Consider the following 20889-nt stretch of genomic DNA (forward strand, 5'->3'; position numbering starts at 1 on the left):
TTTTATTAAATCCATTCCGATAGTAATGTCCGATAAAATTTAATACTCCCTCCGTCTCGCTCAATTATTTACATTGGGGAGGGAGGCTCAGCACGCATTCTAATACGTAATTGTAATGGAAAATTTGTTTATTTTGTGCAGTTGCAGACCACGATGGACCCATACACTGCGTTTATTAATAATGAACCGCATACGTAAATTGATCCATTCATAATTCAGCATCATCAGTCGAAACCAGCGTAAATTATTACTCTGGTCCAGTACTCAGTCTGCACTCTGCAACCTCTTCTTCGTGATATCATTTTTAATATTATAATTTATGAGAGAAAGAGCTGATGTGTTAAAATTTATCGAAGACATCTATCTGATAGGATAATGACAATAGACTCGGAGTTGTCGTAAAATATGCATCAATTGATGAATTTTGATGTTAATTAACGGAATGTATGCGTCACTGACTTAAACGATCGGTTTCATCTATTTTGAGTTTGATGACCAACTTGATATATTGAGCATACTTCAATGACTCATTTAATTATTAACCCGATAACCAAACAAGTCCAAATGCTGCTGTGCCAAACAAGTCCAAATGCTGCTGTGCCAGACAACCAGCTCCTGTTTTTTGTATTAGTTGCACTTAAGAGCTTAAACAATCTTTAATCCCCACTAATAAAACCAAACCACCAACCATAATATACTCATGTAAACCTTCCATTCAACCCCACTAAACATGATTCATTACTTTAATACAGATTATAAGTTGATTTTCAAACAGTGTGTTTATTTAAGTTCATGTAAAAACAAAACCCATCTGGAAAACATGGAAACTGTCAGTCTGAGAACATGTCAAGTGTTGCATTTTTTCTAACAAAGAGATTTGACCTAGGCTTAGTAACTTAATTAAGAGCAATGCTAAGGATCGCGAAAAGGTTTCCGAATTCTTTTTTGAATACAAAGTGGCGTGATTTAGTTCGTATTATTCATGTGCATACACAAGACTCTTGGTAATTAAGATATATGTCCAATCAATTTTTACTATCTAAATATTCGGGAACAAATTCGAGAACCATTCTGGGCCGAATTTTTTCTTAAATTCGAAGTGGCGTGATTTAATTCGTGTTATTCATGTGTATACACAGGACCCTTAATATTTAAGATACATGTCCAATCAACTTTTGATATCTAAGTATTCAGGAACAAATTCAAGAACCATCCCGAATTCCCTAGCATTGTGTATACACAGGACCCTTAATATTTAATACATGTCCAATCAACTTTTGATATCTATGTATTCAGGAACAAATTCAAGAACCATCCCGAATTCCCTAGCATTTCTCCACAATTTCTCCTTCATTGTTGATTACTACCTCCATCCCAAATTAAATGATCTAGTTGACTTTGGGCACGTAACTTTAGGTGCATTGATCGTCTACTTCCGAAATTTATTTTTTTATTTTCTCTTTTGTAAATGAAAATTTCATATTTTAATTTTTATTTGCAAAAATAAAATTTTAAAAATAAGTCATGTAGCTATGCGGTCAATGAACTTTAAATTGTGTGCCCAAAGTCAACAGGGTCATCTAATTTGGGATGGAGGGAGTATTAATCTAATGTAATCTAGCCTGATTTTGAGGAACATGATATGCAGCTTCTCAAGGCAATGTGTTTTGGCTCCTCTCAAATCTCAATCTAGTAGAACTAAGTTAAACAACAAGAGAATCCTGTCTGTGTCAGTTAAATATTTGGATGCCTTATCGAATCTTAATAAGTTCTTGGCCATGACAAAAGCATCAAAATCAGACATACATGTGTTTGTTAATTATAGCACTACAAACTGTAAAGAGAAAAGAAGACAAAAAAGAAAAAGCATCTTGAGATCTTTGACCCTAAACTCTGTTTCTTTACCTTGTTCTGTTCCATAACCTTGTTTTCTTGCTTATCTTGTCACTCAGACACTGGCTCACTGGGGCTCTGAGGGTAGCTAATCATACTCTCCTGTTAAAAAACCAGATTTTTCGACCAATGGGATCATCTAGCTATCTGGTCTCTCGCGCATTATGGGTTTATGTAATGCTCGTTTCAGTTAGTGCAGCAGAAAGCAGAATATTGCTCGACAAGGAAGAATGCCACCTTGATGACCTCAAGGGACTCAAGGATTTCAAGGCATCAATCAAGTCGGACACCTCAGGCCGCCTGGAGACATGGACTGGGGAAAGGTGCTGTATTTGGGACGGCGTATCTTGTGATAACAAGACAGGGAGGGTGAACAAGCTATATCTCCCAGGATTCATTACTTCTGGAGATGCTCCTGATCAGACTTATATGGAAGGATGGCTATCTCCTTCCATTACGCTAATGGTTTCCCTGGAGGTTATAGATCTCTCCGCGCTCTCTCATCTCACTGGCCAGATTCCTCCACAGATAGGCTTTCATCTTCCTAAACTTAGAGAGCTCACTCTTTTTGGTAACAGACTTAGTGGTTCATTGCCTGAATCTATCGGTAAGCTGTCAAATCTTGAAGGATTGTACTTGCATGAGAACAGCTTTTCTAGGTCCCTTCCTTCTAGCCTAGGAAGTCTCAAGTCTCTGAGAAGATTGTATCTACACACAAACCAATTTTCAGGTGCAATCCCAGAATCCATTACAAACTTGACCAACATGTTGTCTCTGGATTTACACCAAAATTCTCTTACTGGCAATATACCAGCTGACATTGGTAATTTGCAGTTCTTGGAGGAGCTAGATCTTTCAAACAATTCGCTATCCGGAACGATTCCATCTTCCATATGTAAGCTCACATTCATTTCAACTATGTACTTAAATACCAACAATCTTGAAGGGGAGATCCCTTTCCCTACCATAGCAGGTCAAATGTCTGCTCTAAAATTTCTAAGATTGCAGAATAATCGTCTCAGCGGAAGGCTACCCTCAGCCTTCGGATTTCTCACCTCTCTTCAAAGAGTTTCCTTATCAAATAATCAACTCGAAGGGCCTATTCCTTATAGTTTGGGAACTCTAAGGTCTCTATCAGAGTTATACCTAGATGGAAATAACTTCTCAGGTCAGATTCCTAGTTCACTAGGTCATTTGTCTCAGCTTCTAGCTCTAACTATATCAAACAATATGCTTCAAGAACCATTACCCCATGAATTATCATTGCTTCTAAACCTTCAAATATTAGATTTGTCTTTCAACGACATAAACCTCTCTGTGATCCCAGAGTGGCTCCTGGGATTACCATCGCTCTCTCAAATCTACTTGGCTGGATGTGGAATTCGAGGTGAGATCCCAGATTACCTGCAGAAAGCCTCTAGCTCACTACAGGTGCTGGACTTATCAGAAAACCACCTCACAGGAGAGATTCCTACTTGGTTTGGAAACTTGACTCAGATATGGAGCTTGAACCTCTCAAGAAACTCGCTAACTTCTACAATTCCAAAAACAATTACAAACTTAGGAAGCTTGACAGTGCTCGACATCCACTCAAACAAGCTAACAGGCACAATCAATGAGGTTTTTCATATACAAAGTAGATTTGAAGGTTCTTTGACTTATATTGATCTTTCTGACAATAGGTTTACAAGTGGCATCGAACAGATTGGCAGAGGATCACAAACGGGGATACAGTATCTGAATTTGTCGCACAACCATTTCAATGGAAGAATTCCGACTTTGATAGGGAAGTTAAAATCAGTGGACAGTCTAGATTTGAGCTACAATGAGTTAAGCTCACAGTTGCCAATATCTCTAGCAAATGCACACTCTTTAGAAAGACTAAAGCTGCAGAAGAATCAGATTACTGGTAATATACCAAATCAGTTTCTGAATTTGAGAAGGTTGAAAGAGCTGGATGTGTCAGATAATCTACTTGTAGGGAGAATTCCTTTGGGCAAGCCTCTAAGTGATTTTCCACGAAGTACTTACTCTGGAAATAAAGGTCTGTGCGGAAAACCCCTGGATCCTTGTATGTCTTGAGTTCTCATCTACTGCTCTAACACCAGATGCAAGGAAATGATATAAATCTAGTACATTATAGGGCTCAGTATTCTTGGTAAACTATAAATCCTGTATATGCTCATAAACATAGAAGGGCATTTGTGGATATACAGGCACACACAGATATACATTCTAGAATTCGTTTGCAGCATCTTGTCAAACTTCACCAGGGACAGAAAGGTAGGGTATTGTAAGTTGTGAGGGTCGTGAACCAGGCCAATTTCAAAAGCTTTCATTTTTTTCTTCTAACACCCCCGCCCCTCCCTTATTTCTAAACTTGATGTATAAGGAGAATCATAAGGACATACTAGCGAGCACAAGAATATGTGTAAACTTGAGTTGCAAATATAAAGAAAAAGGAAAACTGCAAAAAATACTCAAAAGCGACTCTTTTCATATATTACTATCTGAATGACCTTAAAGTTCATACACTAATCAAGGGGACTCCTGACTCAACCCTAGCTTCTGGTAATTAGAATAGTCAATTTCATTTAACCGCACACAACATAAGATCTGCTCCGGTAACTCTTCAGGTTTATTTCCCTGGGTAAACAAAAAAAAATTGTTAGCAATAGCAGAGCCTAAATAGTCTGACTGTGCAAACATGAATCTAGTACATGAAAGTAATCATAGTTGTTTAGGTATTATATGACTTGCCTGAATCGTAAGGCCGAAGTCCAATATGCAGTGCTTTAGTCTATCTAGAAATGCTCCAAAGCCTTTCCTAGATATGTAACCAAATCTGTGCATGTCTAAATCGATCTCCAAATAATTTTCTCCCTGAAAAAGTAGTAATTTTTTTATGAGAAGTAGCTAAATTATTTTTTTAATATCCTCTCATACACTACACGTTCCACAACCCTCTGGTTCTATCCATTTTCTTAAATAAGGAAATATATCACCGGAGGGAATTTAAGAAAAAGCATCTGGAATTGTTGTCTTGGTATGAAGAATCACAGTACAAACTTACCAAGTAGAACTCATGCTGGGGACGTGAAAGAACGGGTTTTTCATTGTAAGCATGCATCAGTTTTCTCTCGGCTGCACTTAACTGAAGGTCATCCACGTTTACTACACGACCCAATATTTTTAACCTTTCCCGGAATGGTACAGATGAACCTTTAACCTTTTCTACTTCATCATCAATTAGCTTCTGGTGGTACAAAACAAAGGATTCAGAAGGATAAACATATTATACAAAATTAAAATATCTCCACACAAATAATACTCGCAAGGAATAGAAATAGCATACTGAAAAGGTTTCATCTTACTTTTATCCCTTCTTTACAATGAGATGGAAGTTCTTTAGAGTAACTTTCGGAAAGTTTGAAGTACAAGACAAAATTTATTCCTTCCCCGTCAGTTTCGCTCTGGAAGAGAGCTGCAGGATACAATGGAATCTGTACAAAAATCAAGAGCAAAAGAAAAATGCTTAGAAAACTAAATTATCTGTATTACAAATGAACCCCTTGAATCATTATGAAAATTTGAATTTCCGGTCCTAACTCAACTCTTAAGTATTGCAAGAAACAAAAATGGTTTTATAAACAGTAGAAGTAGCTGGAGGCTGATTAGGACATTAAAGGTAGCAGCAACATATACAAAGGTCAGAGGAGGTCCTTAATTCGATCAAGGGGGACCCTAAAAGCAAGGGAATGCTGAATATAGATGCATAGCAAGTTGAAGCAGAAGTCAGAAAACCGTAAACAGGAAGACACATTAAAGGTAGGTTTTCTAATCAAGTTGTTGCATGAGCGTCCTTGTATCTGCTATATAAGGTGGCTACCCAATTCTAGTATTCCAAGATTTGGATATATTACATTACGGCAACTAAAACCTGGAATGATTCTCATCCATCTCCTCTGTTACCCGAACTCTTCGATTTTGTTTCTGTACCCTTGTCGAGGAAACTGACACTCGGAGAAGTGGGTATGTACAGTGCTCTTTAAAATAGTCCAAAAAAGATGCAAAATTTTCAATATATAGTTGAGTCGACACTTGGACACAGATTCATGTTGGACACTTCCAGGTTTATTCAGGTAACAAGGCCATCACAATTTCAGCAATTAGTGCTAATAGGTTGATTGAGCGAACAAACATACTTAAGAACAAGAGAAAGAGGTTTGTAAATTAGCAAAATCAACAGATATTACTTTCTTGGAATTCCTGACCTCAGTGGGGATTCTGAAGAGGTGAAAAACCATAAACACGAGCTGAGGCAAAAGTATGAATAGAAGGTACCTGACAATTTACGACAAGGATTGGAGGGAGTTCTCCATACGAACTAATATTAGGTAGTCCCACAAATCGAGCAATGTGATCAATTTTCCTTTGAGATAAGTATACATCAACCCCAAATGGATTATATGCAGCATGGCTGGGAGCAAGATCCTTTTTTTTGTCCCTGATGAAAAAAAATTGAGTCAAAACATGAAAGAGAATTTCAAAGTAGATAGAAGTATCTAATACGAAATATTAAAATGGAAATGCATCCAACTTCCCCATAGGCCTTCTCATTCAACGTGGCCTACATGTAAATTGATGCACTAGTTGCTTGTGCTCTCACCTTAAATAATTCTCTCCTCTGACTCTGAAAGTACTCGCAGCAATTTGTGACCATGAATCAGGCATTTTCTTGTCAGCCGGACAAAAAGGTACTTGTGAACCAGCTATAGGTCTCTTGATAAGCATCTTTGAAGAAACTGAAGGAAACCAGAAAGTGGATAAGAGATACTAACTTGATCCTTTTGAATTATACACTAAAAAACTTGATAGGGTGTGCACGTTCTGTTTGCAATTATCAAGTAATAATTACAGATAATCACTTCAATACATGTAATAGCTTAAGTGATAACAAGGAACAGTAGCACTCACGTAAACTGGAACTAGAATTGCCCTCCTTCCACTTGAAAGAAAGTTTAATCGCTGCTTTTTTCTTTGCATGAGGTGGACTTGAGCTGAAAGACCTTCTCTTCTCAACTGTGGGAACAGTGGAAGCTAGACAGGGCAAACAGTTGTTTGGGATAATTCCACAATTATCCAATAAATCATCCCCTCTGCCTCCACTTCCTTCAACAGATGAGGTTTCATCCACGAAAACTGAGTTGTCATGAGAAGTCCCATCAGATCTCAGGCGTGAGTCTTGCTCTCCTCGATGCAAAGAACCTCCGGAAGTGTCACTGACAGAGTTGCGTGCAGAATGGCCTGCTGAGTAGTCTTCTTGTTTTTGCAGTTGTGCAGAGTGGTGGGGATAGGGTACATTGGCATCACCATTTCTATGATGAGCATCTTTAAGTGAAGAAATACTTAATCTGGATGCAGCTTCGGACTCATGTTGTGATGACACGTCTGTGAACAAACATTGCATCCATAACTTCATGAGTATGCAGTTAATGAATGTAATAAATTCATTTCAGATCTATACAGAGTATTATTTACTGAAAAATGTATATTAATATACCATCAGAAATGCTTTGGAAATCGTCATCGCTACAGTCAGATTCAAGTATTGCAGCAGAGTCGAACCACATGTCATCCAAGCTTCCTTTTGCTGATACCGTGACATATTAGTAATCTTCCAAAAAATAAGCATCGGGCATTGCAATTTCACCGAAAATCTATAGAATGTTTAATAATGGTACAGACTTTGAGATACAATAGAAAGTCTAAGCTAGAGTACCCTAACTTCTGATATACTTCCAAGGATATGCAGTAAAATGAATTGCAAGAGAAACTAAAGATGACATCCCCAGCTTCATTCCAAATCCTACCCCTAGCCCCGTCCGTGTAATTGCAAATCACATCAAATTACATGACATCTTTTACTATAAGCACTATCAAGAAATCAAGGGAAGATGCAGAAATAGTTTCCTGAAGGAAGATCTCATCATCTCATTATAAATCCTAGATCTGATCTTCACACCATTAAAGTTGTTAAAAATACTAAAGGCTTATTTATTTGCAAACCGCAGTCCATTACTACTGAACTCTTTTGCTGAAAGGAATGAAATCGAATTCAGACAGTTTTGAAGGTAAATGTTCATATCAGTCCGCCCTCCATATCATACGTAAAGATATAAACTAGAGCTCAATACCACAAATTCGGGATTGGAAGCCTCAGAAAATCATTCCTACTTCTACTCATTTTCTTTACAAATCTCCTATATAAAATTTGCACACTCTTGCGGCCTTTTCTCTTATCCTCGTTTCCTTGATCTTTAATTTTTTTTCACAAATTTTCATTGCACACATGCTTCCCCCAACACCATAAAAGACTGTTTGACAGCAAACTTTATAAATCCACACTCCAGCTACAACTGCAATGCAGCATAGTTTTCATCACATCTTCCACAAATGTTCAAATTATTACAGCTATATGATCACTTACATAACTGCATTGTACCCGTAACCACCCCTCTAGCACTATATCAATTTCAAACAGCTAAACTTCATAGATTAAACAAGTTTAACATCTTAATATAAATAATCACGAAACAGAAGATTCCATCATATAGTAGTCGAATGAGAAAAAGAAATTGACTTTCTCATCTTCAACGAATCAACAAAATATGCATCCAACTAAAACTAGCTAAAATTCAAGAATTTAGTTTCAATCTATTCATCACTCTTAAACAGTTCAAAACAAAAACAATCCACCAACTATGTCATGAATCAATGACCATAAAGCATCCCTTTACACTCTACACAGAAAAAATGCACTAACCAAATTTCAAGAATTTCATCAAAATTAAAAAAATCACTCTTAACAAGTTCAAAACAAACACAGCCCACTAACAATTTCAAGAATCAGACACCATACAAGCATAGTTTAACACTCCACACACCCAAAAGATTTACATATACAGAGAGAGAGAGGGAGAGAGAGAGAGAGAGAGAGGGAGAGAGGGAGAGAGAGAGAGAGGGAGAGAGAGAGAGAGAGAGAGAGAGAGAGATTCTCACCATTACAACCAAGACCCTCAACTTTCCTGCTAACCACCTCATCAGATTGAGCTCCACCCGAAGACGCTGACGCATACAACCGAGAAGAAGCCCTGCGCTTAGCACCACCTCTCCTCTTCCTCCTCAACTTCTTCCCCTTCCTCCCTCCCACACAACTCTCCGGCCTCGACGTACACCCTCCCATCTACACACACTCTTCCACACACACAATCTCCACAATCTCTCTACGCATAAATAAATATTATTCGATCACCAAGCGATCAAACGTGAAACACAAGAGATGGGAATTTCGTGTTTCGATCAACCCTTTGAATAAATAAATATCTCTCTGTGTGTATCACATCAAAAGCTTTCGCCACTTTTGTGAATATAAAATTTGTGTATTAAATATAGGGATGTGTAGATTTATCTGTAGATGAATTCGGTGAATTGGAGGAGCTAGGCTAGGCGTATAGAGATGAAGTCAATTGAAATATCGTAGCATTATTTGACGGCAGAAGCGTTACGTTAAATTCATATTTATATGCTTCTTTCTTTCCTCCGTAATTTCTTTTCGTATTTATATCCTTTTACACAACAAAGTGGTAGTTAAAGTATTCGAATTTCTATAGAATAGTAATTTGTTATGGAATTTAAGAGAAATTTAATCAATTTTTTCTTCCGTTTTTTTTGAAGTAGTAGTTCTAGTTAACCAATTATGTTGGTATTATAAATTAAAGAGTAAATTTAAAAATTTTGATTAAATTTTCTGATTTACATAAAGTACGAGCCGATTATTAACTGATATTTTATGAAACTTTGAAAATTCAATTATCAAACAGAAGTTTAATTTTTAATATTTAATACTGAAGGCCATATCGTTAACATCAGTTGACGGAAGACGGATAAAATGATCGGCTAAATTTTTACTATTTTGCATAGCAGTCGTCATTTTGAGAAAATTTGAAAATTTTAGTCGGCATCGTAAATTTACTCACTTTTATATAATAATATATAAAATCACATAATTTATAAATTTTAATGAGATTTTAATTTTGTGTGGACTCTTTTCACAATCGTGAAATCTTTAGTCTTTCAATGAAATTTCAAAAATTGAAATATCCGGCAATCTCTATTTCGATGATTTAATGAATTCGTAAAGATTCTTGAGATTCTTTGACCTTTTCTAAAAGAAATCATCGCACTTCAAAACGAAATAAAAAAACGAGTGCAACTGAATAGTTTAATAATAAAATTTATGTTTTGCTTTTTCCGATTCTCAATTCCATTATTTAAATAAATACTAATTTACAAGCTTGTACATGTATTCACCAAAAAATACTTGAAGTTTAATCCTCGAATATCTAAATAAATATATGCCTTTATATTTTCATATTCTATGTTACACATTCGCAGTCAATAATATGTATTTCACCCTCCGTCTCTTAATATATTTCATGTTTGTCTTTGACACGTTTGCCAATACACACTTTTAATCGTTAATATCTTTAGTTTCGTATTGATATCAAATATAAAAACTTAATCATTTCAAATATATATATATATATATATATATAAACTTAACCCTATTAACATACTCGTGAATACGAATCCAACAAGATCACTCACGATTATATTTAGTCTTACAAATTTAACGTAAATTAGTGATTTATGTCATGTTATGAACAGTCTCGACATTGCAAATAAAAAAAAAAGAAAAAAAAAGAGAGAGTACCAGATATTTTTATTTTTCTAAAAGTCTACAATGCCGACAGAAAAGTGAAGCCCTCCTTAAACCAACGTAATAACTAACCTTAAACCACCGCTTCAAGACCACTAAACGCAAACTTAGGCACATAATCACGATTAAATAGCGGTAATAAAACCGAATTAGGTGGGAGTGACAAAGCGGTCAAATGTTCATGTAAACGTGTGACAAGTGGGGTCCGGTGATGAAACGTAAGATGATGCGTTTGTTCGTGTGGACTGAATGAAGTGCTTTTATTGGATCTTCAAACGTTATTGTCTCAGCTGTCTGTCACAAAATCTAAATTTGTTTGAATCTATTAAGGCCGTGTTTGGCTCTCGCCTCTTTCGTTTCTGTGATTACAATGTTCTGACCCTTCTGGCCGCGGATGGTACTGCATTTTTGTTGCCCTTGCTTGGCTTTTGTTGGTGTCATGTTCGCCTTCTCTTTGGAGACAAGAGGCTCTTTTCTGAATTTTCGGATTAAAATTTAGGGACCGTGAGCTTAAAATAAATGTTTTTTGCTTAAAATAAATAAATAGAGTATAAGTTAAAAGTAAGATAAGACTTATAAGTGATTAAAGTGTTTGGGAAATAAGTAGAAACCCTGAAACAAAAGCTAGCATTCCTAACTTTTTATAAGTGCTTCTTGACTTATTATACAAACGATATGAATAAGTGTTCATAACTTATAATGCGGAAGCTGGCTTATAAGTTTTTACCAAACACCCACTCAGGGTCGTTTGGTTAGGGGTAACTGACAAAGAGAAAGGGAAACAACCCGTTTCATTTCCTCTGTTGTTGTTTGTTTCATGAAATCTGTCATTCTCTTTCCCTTATTTTGGTTTTAGGTTTATCCCAAATCTCTCAATGATCCATTCCCCACCCCACACCAGGTATTTCTTTTCCCTTTCCTGATTCTTATTCTATTTTCAATTATAATTTATTTCAAAAATCAATAACATTAATAAATAATATATAAAATATTTTTGAAGATCAAAAATAAATTTTAATTTAGTTTTTACATATTAAAAATAATTTGAGTATAATTTATAAGTCAAGATATTTATAAAACTAATGAAATTATTAAATGATAAAATATATCAAATTATAAACGTAAATATATTTGACTTTTTTGATATTATTTAATATTTAAAAATCAAATATAAGAATAATCATATAATTTTTCATTCCGTTTGTAGATCAAAACCAAACAGGTAATACAATTTAGCATCATTCCTTTCCTTTCTCTTTGTTTCGCTTTCAGAATTTATTCCGTTTCCTTAACGGCCCCTTAGTGTTTTGGACGTATTCCGAAATCGAAATTAATGTATGAAATAATCTTAAATAGTTCAAAGATAATTGAGAGAAATTTACTAGTTGGAGATATATTAATTAAATTTTAGTGTTTCATTTTAGACGTGTCATAGTTGTTACATGTTTTTCGTTGATGGTGCAAATTTGGGTACATTCAACGTAATCGCAATTAAAATGAATCTATAAAATATCTTTACATCGATCATGAATAATAAGGAAAATTTCATAAAAAAATACTCGAAGATGCTACTATAATAAAAAAAATTGAAAAATTGAAAATGTTAATATGAAAAATTTTATATGTTAAATATCATCGGTCTCATTATTATTCTAGTTTTCTCATTTCTATGTTCTATATTTTTTAATCTTCAGCATCCAATCTAAATATAAAAATCTGAATTGGACGGGACGAGAATCGCAGATTTGACAAATATACAAGTTGTCCAACATTCAAAATGTTTAAAATAAGAGGTTGAAATTTTCCCCTCAAATATTTTGAACCAAAAACACGCCACTTTTAGGACACCGTACCAAAACAGTGCCGGTACTTTTCTTCACTGACAGAGGTTTACCCAAACAGCGTAATGTGTGCGGAAGATTCGCAAACTATAAAGCGGATCCTCCACAGTACACTATTCAAGGCAGTAAAAATTTGTAAGCATTGTGGTACAACATTGTCATCATATGCACACCCATTTAAAGCTAAGAGTTTAAGATAGATTTGACAGCAGACTTACCACATTCAAGGCTTTTCACCTGCATGTCCAATGTTATTATGGCTTTGCTATAAAACACTTACCTACCCATGAACCAACTTTCGTAGATTGCTATTTGTTCATTTGTTGTGGTTTGATGGAAGGAATATTTGGTTGCCGTACGAAATATATCGATAGTAAGATCTCGAATTGAATGTTAGAAACATGAGATACTAAAAATATGGCGGTTTTGCTTAAAAATAATGGTTGTAAAAATAGTTAATTGATTGATTAATCTTACGAGGTGCTTTGTCGATTCGATTTATTAAATTTGATTTATCACAATATATTTTTTGAAAACTAGTGAGTATAATACTCCTTCCGTCCCACCAGGTGCTTTACGTTACCTTTTTTGCACGCGTTTTGATGCTCTTATAAAGTATAGTTCCATAATATTTTTTTTTTTAAAAAAAAATTATGAAAAAAAATTGACGTTTAAACTCTTATTAAAAAAAATAAAAAAAAACATTATTAAACTATACTTTATAAGAAACTCAAAATACGTGCGAACAATGAACGTAAACATCCTGATGGGACGGAGGGAGTATAATTTATGAATCTTACAAGGTATGAACATCATGGTCATTCTAAATATATGGTCATTCAAAATATGAACATCTATCAAATAACTCTCTCGATATCGTTCGTTTAATCAAAACTAGTTCTGTGAGATGTTTGATAGGATGCACTCAAAACTTAAGTTAGAATTAGCAGAAGTGCAAACGAAATTGTGGAAGCATCGTCTTTGGAACTCTTAACTCAAAATTAGCAAAGAGTGTTAAACTAAAATATACAGGATTATGTTGTTCAGATCGAGAATTAGCAGAAGTGTTTAACTAAATCACCGGAGTATAGTATTTAGATCTCTAAATGGGGCAGTGTGCTAATGATGGAGTCTTGATTAATTAAGGGTTAAGTTAGTCAGAAAGGGAATGATCTAGGTAAGATGTGAGCAATCAAAAACTATAAAATGTGTGCAAGCAAAAGGCTGAAAATGACAAGGATTAGGCAGACGTTTAAGAAATGTGCAAGTAGTTGAAAGTAGGTTGCCAATAATTAAAAAGGTGTGTGTGTGAATCTAAGGTCAATGTCTTGGAAAACTAAGTTGCGCAAAATTTGCGAATAGCACTAAATGTGCCCATTAATTTACTCTATCAGAACCATTTTCGGCAGTAAAAATTGGGTAATAATTAATACTACGAGGATTTTTTAGTTTTTTCTCGCTTATTACAAGGTAAGATGCTTGAATAATTTCACTTATTAGTGACTTATGAGGTACTGAAAATATACTCCCTCCATCCCAAATTAGATGAGCTCGTTGATTTCGGGCACGCGCTTTAAAATTCATTGATCGTATAGCTGCATTACTTATTTTTAAAAATTTATTTTTACAGGTAAAAGTTCAAATATGAAATTTTCGTTTACAAAAAAAAAATTTTAAAAATAAATTTCGAAACTTGTCGGTCAATGCACCTTAAGTTACGTGCTCAAAGTCAACTAGCTCATCTAATTTGGGATGGAGAGATTAATAATAAAAATAAAAGTAACTCACAGATAGTTTATGAATAAATCTCATTATAAAAAAGGTCAGTGAAAATTTATATATTTTGCAGTTTAAAGTCAGAGACAACTTTAAACCAATAACTTTCAACTTTGCCAAAAAAATTTGACGTCGTTTCAAATTTTTATTGTCGTTATTGTCAGAGTTTTTTTTATATAAATAATAATTCTTTTAACAAATAATATAAGCAATTAACACATGAGCAAATGCCGAAAGCATGGAGTATCCCATACTCAATTACTGTTAAGATTGAAGTACCTTCAAAATGATTTACCTAGAACATTTCATTCTCCTTGTACAAAAGTAGACCATACAGAGAATAGAGTGAAGTGAAATGCACGTCTTAGAAATTCTAGGTAGCACGAAATTTCAGAAAGAACAAATGGTGTTCGATTGAAGAAATTCGTCAGCTATTCGAATTTGATCAGAAAAATATCTAAACTCGACTGGGATAATATCATAATAGCGAGCTGAAATCAACTCGAACTATTCAAATTGTTTGTCGAACTATTAAGCTAGATTTCAAATTACATGTTTCATTAAGTTCATGAGCCTAATTATTTATTCTTACTAATACTCCTATATAATGTATAAAACATATTCATCGAGACTGAGTTGGGGTGGGTTAACTGGATACTTATTCCCACTAATTCCTACTGCTCCACTATTCGAATCAAATTCTAACCTATGAAATTTTTTGCCAAACTAAGTTTAATTTTCGAAACCTCATATTCTAACCTATCAAATTTTTTGCCAAACTAAGTTCAATTTCAAAAACCGTGACTCGATTTTTTTCCTAACTCGAAGCCTCGATCTAAAATATTTAGACCAAAAGTCTGGTCGATCGTTTAGCCCTCCTCTCCTGCAATCGCTGTAACAAAATCAAGACACAATTAAAAGAATCGAAGCATGCATGCAGGGCATGTACATGATTAAGATTCAAGGTCGAGGTTTAATGAGGGCTGGATAATGGCAGTGGAGTGGGCTGTCAATATTAAATTGCTCATATTATTATTAGCAGTCTTCCAGATACAAATTTATCAGATTTTTAAATTTAATGTGTGTGTATGGTCATCATATGATCCAACCACCGGATACATTTACTCTCTGCCGGCTTTTTAATGCCAATTAAACACCACTGTATTTGATCTATCCTCATTATCATTACTCTCTCCGCTATTACAGTACTAAAAGAAATTATATTATTATATAATTTGATTTCAGCTTTATTCATATTAATTATTTTAACCTGACAAATGAAAATTGGTTCATCAGTAATTAATATGCGGAAAAATTGGTCTCTGAATATTAAATTTTGAGCAAAATAACTTTCTATTCGTCTAAAAGATATCAAATTCGACGGAACTAAATAAATTTGACCATCATAAAAGGACGATCAAATAATTAAATTTGATCTTATCCAGTCGAGATCAAATTTTTATAACTATTTTTAGTCGAGCTTTTCGTAATGGAAAGAATTTCCCTAAAAGAAAATTTCTTTTTAAATGTTGGCAACAAAGAACAAACTTACATTATTATTATCTATCTTTTTTGCTTTTCTTTTTCCCACAACTTTTTATTAACTAAATCAGTTCCTTTCAATAATAATAACTTTTTAACATGATATGCCTTTGGAATATTATTTGGTTCCCCCGAAAGAGAAATTCTTAGTGTTAGGCAACAAAGAACAAACTTGAATAATTATTACTCAATTTTCTTATCAACTCAATCACTTTTTTCCAGCAACAATAAATTTTTAAAACAAGATGACAAAACAAAGTTTGAGAATCTCAACATAAAAAATCAGCGAGATCCTACACCGTAAAAAGCTTTTGGCGTATTAATGCGAGATTTTTCTAAATTGGTGTACAGAATATTTCCTTGCAGATACTTACAAGAATATATTGTCACAAGTCACAACTCACAAATAGTCAAGTACGCATCATATAATTTTTATGCAATTTGATTGGCTCTCAGCTAAAGTAACGAACGAACGATAACGGAACCGCAACGAAATGTCGCTATTTTGTGGACATTATTTGCTGATATTATTCGATTTGAGAGTACTATTGAGTTGGAAAATTATTTGATGCGAATAAATTAATATTTCACTTTTAACTACCGAGTGTGACATGAACCCGGAGTTCACTATCAATCGGTCTTTACTGATATATATTTTAAGATATTTTTCAAAAATATCTAAATTATGAAAAAAAATATTCAAAATAAGGTAAAATCTTTTATGCAACTCTAATTTACAACACCTTGATATCGAGGAGTATCAGGAACTTATTTCCAAAAATAAATATTTTTCCGATAATAATATATTAGAAAATAATATATGAATGGATGAATATTTATTTTGAAATATTAAATTTGAGAAATGGCTTTTACGTTACAAACTACACGATACATTCATAATATTGAGAGAAAATTCTTAATTTTTCATAAACTAGATGGTAAACGTATTATTAAAATTATCACTTGAAATTTTAAAAAGAAAATACGAATAAAATTATTATTCAGTCTTTATATTATAATATTATAATATTTACATATAAATAAATCTAGAAGTAAAGGCTTTAAACTCAGGAGAAGAAAAAGGGCTTAAAACTGAAGAAGCATTTTATTGGGCTTTTGTTTATTAGTGGGCCAGAATATGGTATATAGATGTTAACAAACTGGGCCTAAGGAAAATTATGATCATTAATTTTCTGTTGGTCACAAGACTAGCAAAACAACCATGCATATAAACATGAGTAACATTCTAGTAACAGAAGTTTAGAAGGCTGACAGTAAGTCAATAACATAACATAAGAGTTTTAACGTGGCTGTTTGGCGGGGCTTTTAAGCCCCGCTTCTGGACTTTTAAGTTAGAAGCACTTATTCGTACCGTTTGTGTAAAAGGTCGAGAAGCACTTATAAAAAGCTATGATTCTTAGCTTTTGTTTCATGACTTCTGTTTTTTCTCCAAACACTTTAATCACTTATAAGTCTTAACTAACTTTTAACTTCTACTTCACTTTTTTATTTTAAGCAAGAAGCACTTATTTTAAGCTCACTCAAAAGGCCCCTTAACTTGCTGAACAGAATCACCATATATTTCAAGACTAATTTGTTAATGAAAAGGCAACTGCAGTTACAAATTCCAGAATTTTTATTAGAAAAAGAAAAAGAGAAATTTCAAGAGAATTGAATCAACTACAGCAAACTCACATGAAGGATGTGCTATGATTCTGACTTTCTGAGCGCGGTGAGGAAGGTTCCATGAGACGATACGTGGCAAATTATTACTTCAAGAACTTCGACAAAAGTCTGTTGTTTACCATCCATCTTTAGTGACCATTCCGAATTTATAACATAAGAATTAAGAGGCACATTACTGCAAATCAGAGATTCTGTGATAGTTTGCTGCATCAAATTAACTAGCTCTGTCAAGACCGGAGTAATAAACTCCCAGGGATGATTCGAATGCATGATTGAAGCTTGAACTTAGATGGACATTGTCACATTGTACATTCACTTGAAGTGTAACCAACTTATTAGACTCAAGACAGCCAGTCTAAAACACTGATTTGCATTCAAATTTCTAATAGCAGCATCAAACACCAGTTTAAGTAGAACTACAAGGTCCCTTAGATATTTATTACATGTTCAAGTAAACCCTTGAATGCAACCACAAGGCATATCTTGTGAATTCTAATCACATTCATCACTCAAAGCATGAAGTGTTTCTAAGCCACCAAAGTCCACAGAGATCTCTGATTCTATCACCCTGTATAAGTCTAAATCCTCTGAGACACTCATTAGCTGATAATCGTAAAAATTTGTTTCTTATAGTGCCTATCAAGTATTTCCTATACTGATACTTCATCAAGTTCTGGTAGGAATATCTGGCCTCAAACTGCTTCACCAGCTTTTGGTTGCACGTAACGAAGGGATGCCTCAAAAGTTCATCTGCGGTCCACCTATCTTCCGGCCTCCTTGTCAAACATCTTCTCACAAAATCCTTTGCATTCTCCGACAAATGATCAAGCTCAGGCACCAACAAAATCAGCCTGTCATCTTCATAATTCACAATCATCTCTGCCAAACATTGTGCATCTTCGTCAATGCGTTTTTTCCATAACCCGCCCTCCCCCAAAAGCAATTCCAAAACAATACAACCAACCGCCCATATATCCATGGCTGCTTCATGCACTCCGAAGACCACGGATTCAGGGGAATTATAAAGCAATGTTCCCCTGTGCTTGTACTCCTCCCCTGCTCCCAAACTTTTCTCTCCTCCCTTCTTGGCCAATCCAAAATCCGCTAGTTTCAGATTACACTTAACCACCCCCTTAAACTCATCACGAGGAATATTAAAAACAAGAACATTACTCGGCTTCATGTCACAATGAACGTACCCTTGTCCATGCACACGCGAGAGACCCTTAAGCAACATCAACGCGTAGCAACTAGCTTCGTACTCAGGTATCCGTCCCCTCGAATAGATCAGCTGCTTCAACGTCCCTCCATCCGCATACTCCAGTACGATATTGTAAGAAGTCGTACCATCCTCATTAGTAGTCTTGAAATCCTCGTCCTCGAAGCAACGAACGATCTCTTTACACCCTCCAAGTTCACACAATACTGATTTCTCGAAGGCCAAAGACCACAATAAACTCTGAGACACCGATTTGACAGCCACTGTCCGGGGTACATTACAAGCATAAGCCAGAGATGGTGACGCAAATTCAGCCCGAAAGACGCAGCCATAAGACCCTTGTCCAAGAAATTTAGTTGGAACCCATCTTGAAGCCATATTGTATCAGATAGTGTGTAGTATTGTGTAGCACAGTATGTAATATTGTATCAGATAGTGTGTAGTATGAGTATATAAGGTGTGTTATTACTTTGGCACCAAGTTTAAATTTCTAATTAGATTTTGAGTATGTTCCATGTAGTTTGGTTTCAGAGTATGTTTAAGAGTCTGGTATAAACATGAAAAATAGACTTATCGGTTGGGTAGATTATATTGTGCATATCTAAATTCTAAGAGCATCTCCAACGGCGTTGGCTATAATCGTTGGCTAAATACGACCTATAAGATATTATGTAAAATTTGCTGAACCTGTAAGACATTCTACTTCAGCGGTATTAGCTATATTGGTTGGCTATAATTTAAAAATAGTATGTTTTTTTTTTGAGAAAAAAAATAGTATGTTATTAATATTTTAGATTGTTAAAATAGAATATATCAGTTCAATATGGTAATAAATGATCTGCAATCTTCCTACAGATTTCCTTACAGAAATGTAGAGTTTCGACAAATTTAGCCATCCATGGGAGGTTGGCTAAATTTATAGATAACAGCTGAGCATGGTTGGAGTTGAGTTTTTCAAGCTGTTGGCTAAATTTTTTTTATTTTAAGCATGCCAACTCACATTTTAGCCAAAGGTTTTCAATGGTTGGAGATGCTCTAAGCGGGTTAAAATTCTACCTGTAGTCGGGGTAGGTTTTTTAGCAAGTTTACGATTGATTATATATACTGTATACCCTAAACTTAACGCTAATTATCTTAATAATAACCACAATTATTATGTACACATTACTCTCTTTTTATATACATAAAAATAATAAGAGTTAATTACACTTTGTAACCCCTAAGTTTGCTCCAAACGCAGTTTGGTACCTGAACTTTAAAACGTGGCAATATGCACCCTAAACTTAACATTCTCGTGCAAGTTGTAACCCTAATCACTATTCCGTCCAAATCTACCGTTAACTTTAACTGTTTGAGAGGTAACTGTATGTATATTAGTTTCTAACAGCTACTTTACCCACTGTGACCCCTCAAAAATTATGTATTATATTTTGAAATTATTTCTGAACACACACAACGATGTAAAAAAATTTAAAATAACTTTTAAAATATGTATCTAGATTTATAATCTGAAATTTTATTTATTTTTAAATAAACGATGTAACTTATTTTAAAACTTTAAAATAAGTACATATTTTAAAAGTTATTTTAATTTTTTTTACATCTTTGTGTGTGTTCAGAAATAATTTCAAAATATAATACATAAACTTTGAGGGGTCACATGGGGTAAAGTAGTTGTTAGAATCTATTATACAAACTGTTACCTCACAAACAGTTAAAGTTAACGACAGATTTGGACGGAATAGTGACTAGGGTTTACAACTTGCACGAGAATGTTAAGTTTAGGGTGCATATTGCCACGTTTTAAAGTTCAGGCACTAAACTGCGTTTGGAGCAAACCTAGGGGTTACAAAGTGTAATTAACTCAAATAATAATCATGAGACGGAGGCGTAGGGCAAGAGGCTAAAAAAAAAACAACAAGAGCTGAAATATGCAGTTGATCGCATCGGGGTCAGTTTGAAGAGAGGCAAGAATTCTAAGACAATCTAGATCTTATTTGACTGAGCTTATGACTTATGACTTAGGGATGTATTCGGTTAGTATTTTAAAGGATTTTTTTTCATTTATGAAATATGAGGGTATTTAATTGAAAATCTTGGGATATTCAATTGCGATTTCAAATTATGCTACAAAATTTGGTGGTATTTTA

At 34.4% G+C, this 20889-nt stretch overlaps 3 protein-coding genes across 4 annotated transcripts; 1 reads left to right on the top strand and 2 right to left on the bottom strand.

The window, feature by feature from the left end:
* Nucleotides 1-1792: 1792 nt before the first annotated feature.
* LOC108203112 (LRR receptor-like serine/threonine-protein kinase FLS2) lies at nt 1793-4324 on the top strand. Of its 2 annotated transcripts, XM_017371859.2 has the most exons (2): nt 1793-3061; nt 3221-4324. In XM_017371859.2, exons 1-2 carry the CDS (start codon nt 2023-2025, stop codon nt 3973-3975), a joined length of 1794 nt encoding a protein of 597 aa, XP_017227348.1. In that variant the 5' UTR covers nt 1793-2022; the 3' UTR covers nt 3976-4324. The 2 variants fall into 2 exon arrangements, with proteins under 2 accessions (XP_017227348.1, XP_017227346.1); XM_017371857.2 differs by having other exon boundaries at nt 1795-4322.
* Nucleotides 4325-4370: 46 nt separating this feature from the next.
* LOC108203113 (uncharacterized) lies at nt 4371-9446 on the bottom strand. Its single transcript, XM_017371860.2, has 9 exons — nt 8956-9446; nt 7457-7546; nt 6871-7344; nt 6563-6698; nt 6238-6400; nt 5268-5396; nt 4967-5149; nt 4654-4776; nt 4371-4539 (listed from the first exon to the last, which is right to left on the bottom strand). The coding sequence occupies exons 1-9, from the start codon at nt 9137-9139 to the stop codon at nt 4432-4434; spliced, it is 1590 nt and encodes a 529-aa protein (XP_017227349.1). The 5' UTR covers nt 9140-9446; the 3' UTR covers nt 4371-4431.
* Nucleotides 9447-18025: 8579 nt separating this feature from the next.
* On the bottom strand, nt 18026-19122 carry LOC108201724 (mitogen-activated protein kinase kinase kinase 20). The gene has a single exon (XM_017370009.2). The coding sequence runs from the start codon at nt 19115-19117 to the stop codon at nt 18026-18028; it is 1092 nt and encodes a 363-aa protein (XP_017225498.1). The 5' UTR covers nt 19118-19122.
* Between the last annotated feature and the right edge of the window lie 1767 nt (nt 19123-20889).

Source organism: Daucus carota, chromosome 9, assembly GCF_001625215.2.
Source record: "Daucus carota subsp. sativus chromosome 9, DH1 v3.0, whole genome shotgun sequence".
Lineage (NCBI taxonomy): Eukaryota > Viridiplantae > Streptophyta > Magnoliopsida > Apiales > Apiaceae > Daucus > Daucus carota.

Excerpts from the sequence above, each read along its gene's own strand:
- LOC108203112 (XM_017371857.2), top strand. The coding sequence starts at position 2,023 with ATGGGATCATCTAGCTATCTGGTCTCTCGCGCATTATGGGTTTATGTA.
- LOC108203113 (XM_017371860.2), bottom strand. The coding sequence starts at position 9,139 with ATGGGAGGGTGTACGTCGAGGCCGGAGAGTTGTGTGGGAGGGAGGAAG. Across the intron at positions 5,397-6,237 it reads TCCTTGTCGTAAATTGTCAG|ATTCCATTGTATCCTGCAGC; the intron begins GTACCTTCTATT and ends ATTTTTGTACAG. Across the intron at positions 4,777-4,966 it reads CCCAGCATGAGTTCTACTTG|GGAGAAAATTATTTGGAGAT; the intron begins GTAAGTTTGTAC and ends CTACTTTTTCAG.
- LOC108201724 (XM_017370009.2), bottom strand. The coding sequence starts at position 19,117 with ATGGCTTCAAGATGGGTTCCAACTAAATTTCTTGGACAAGGGTCTTAT.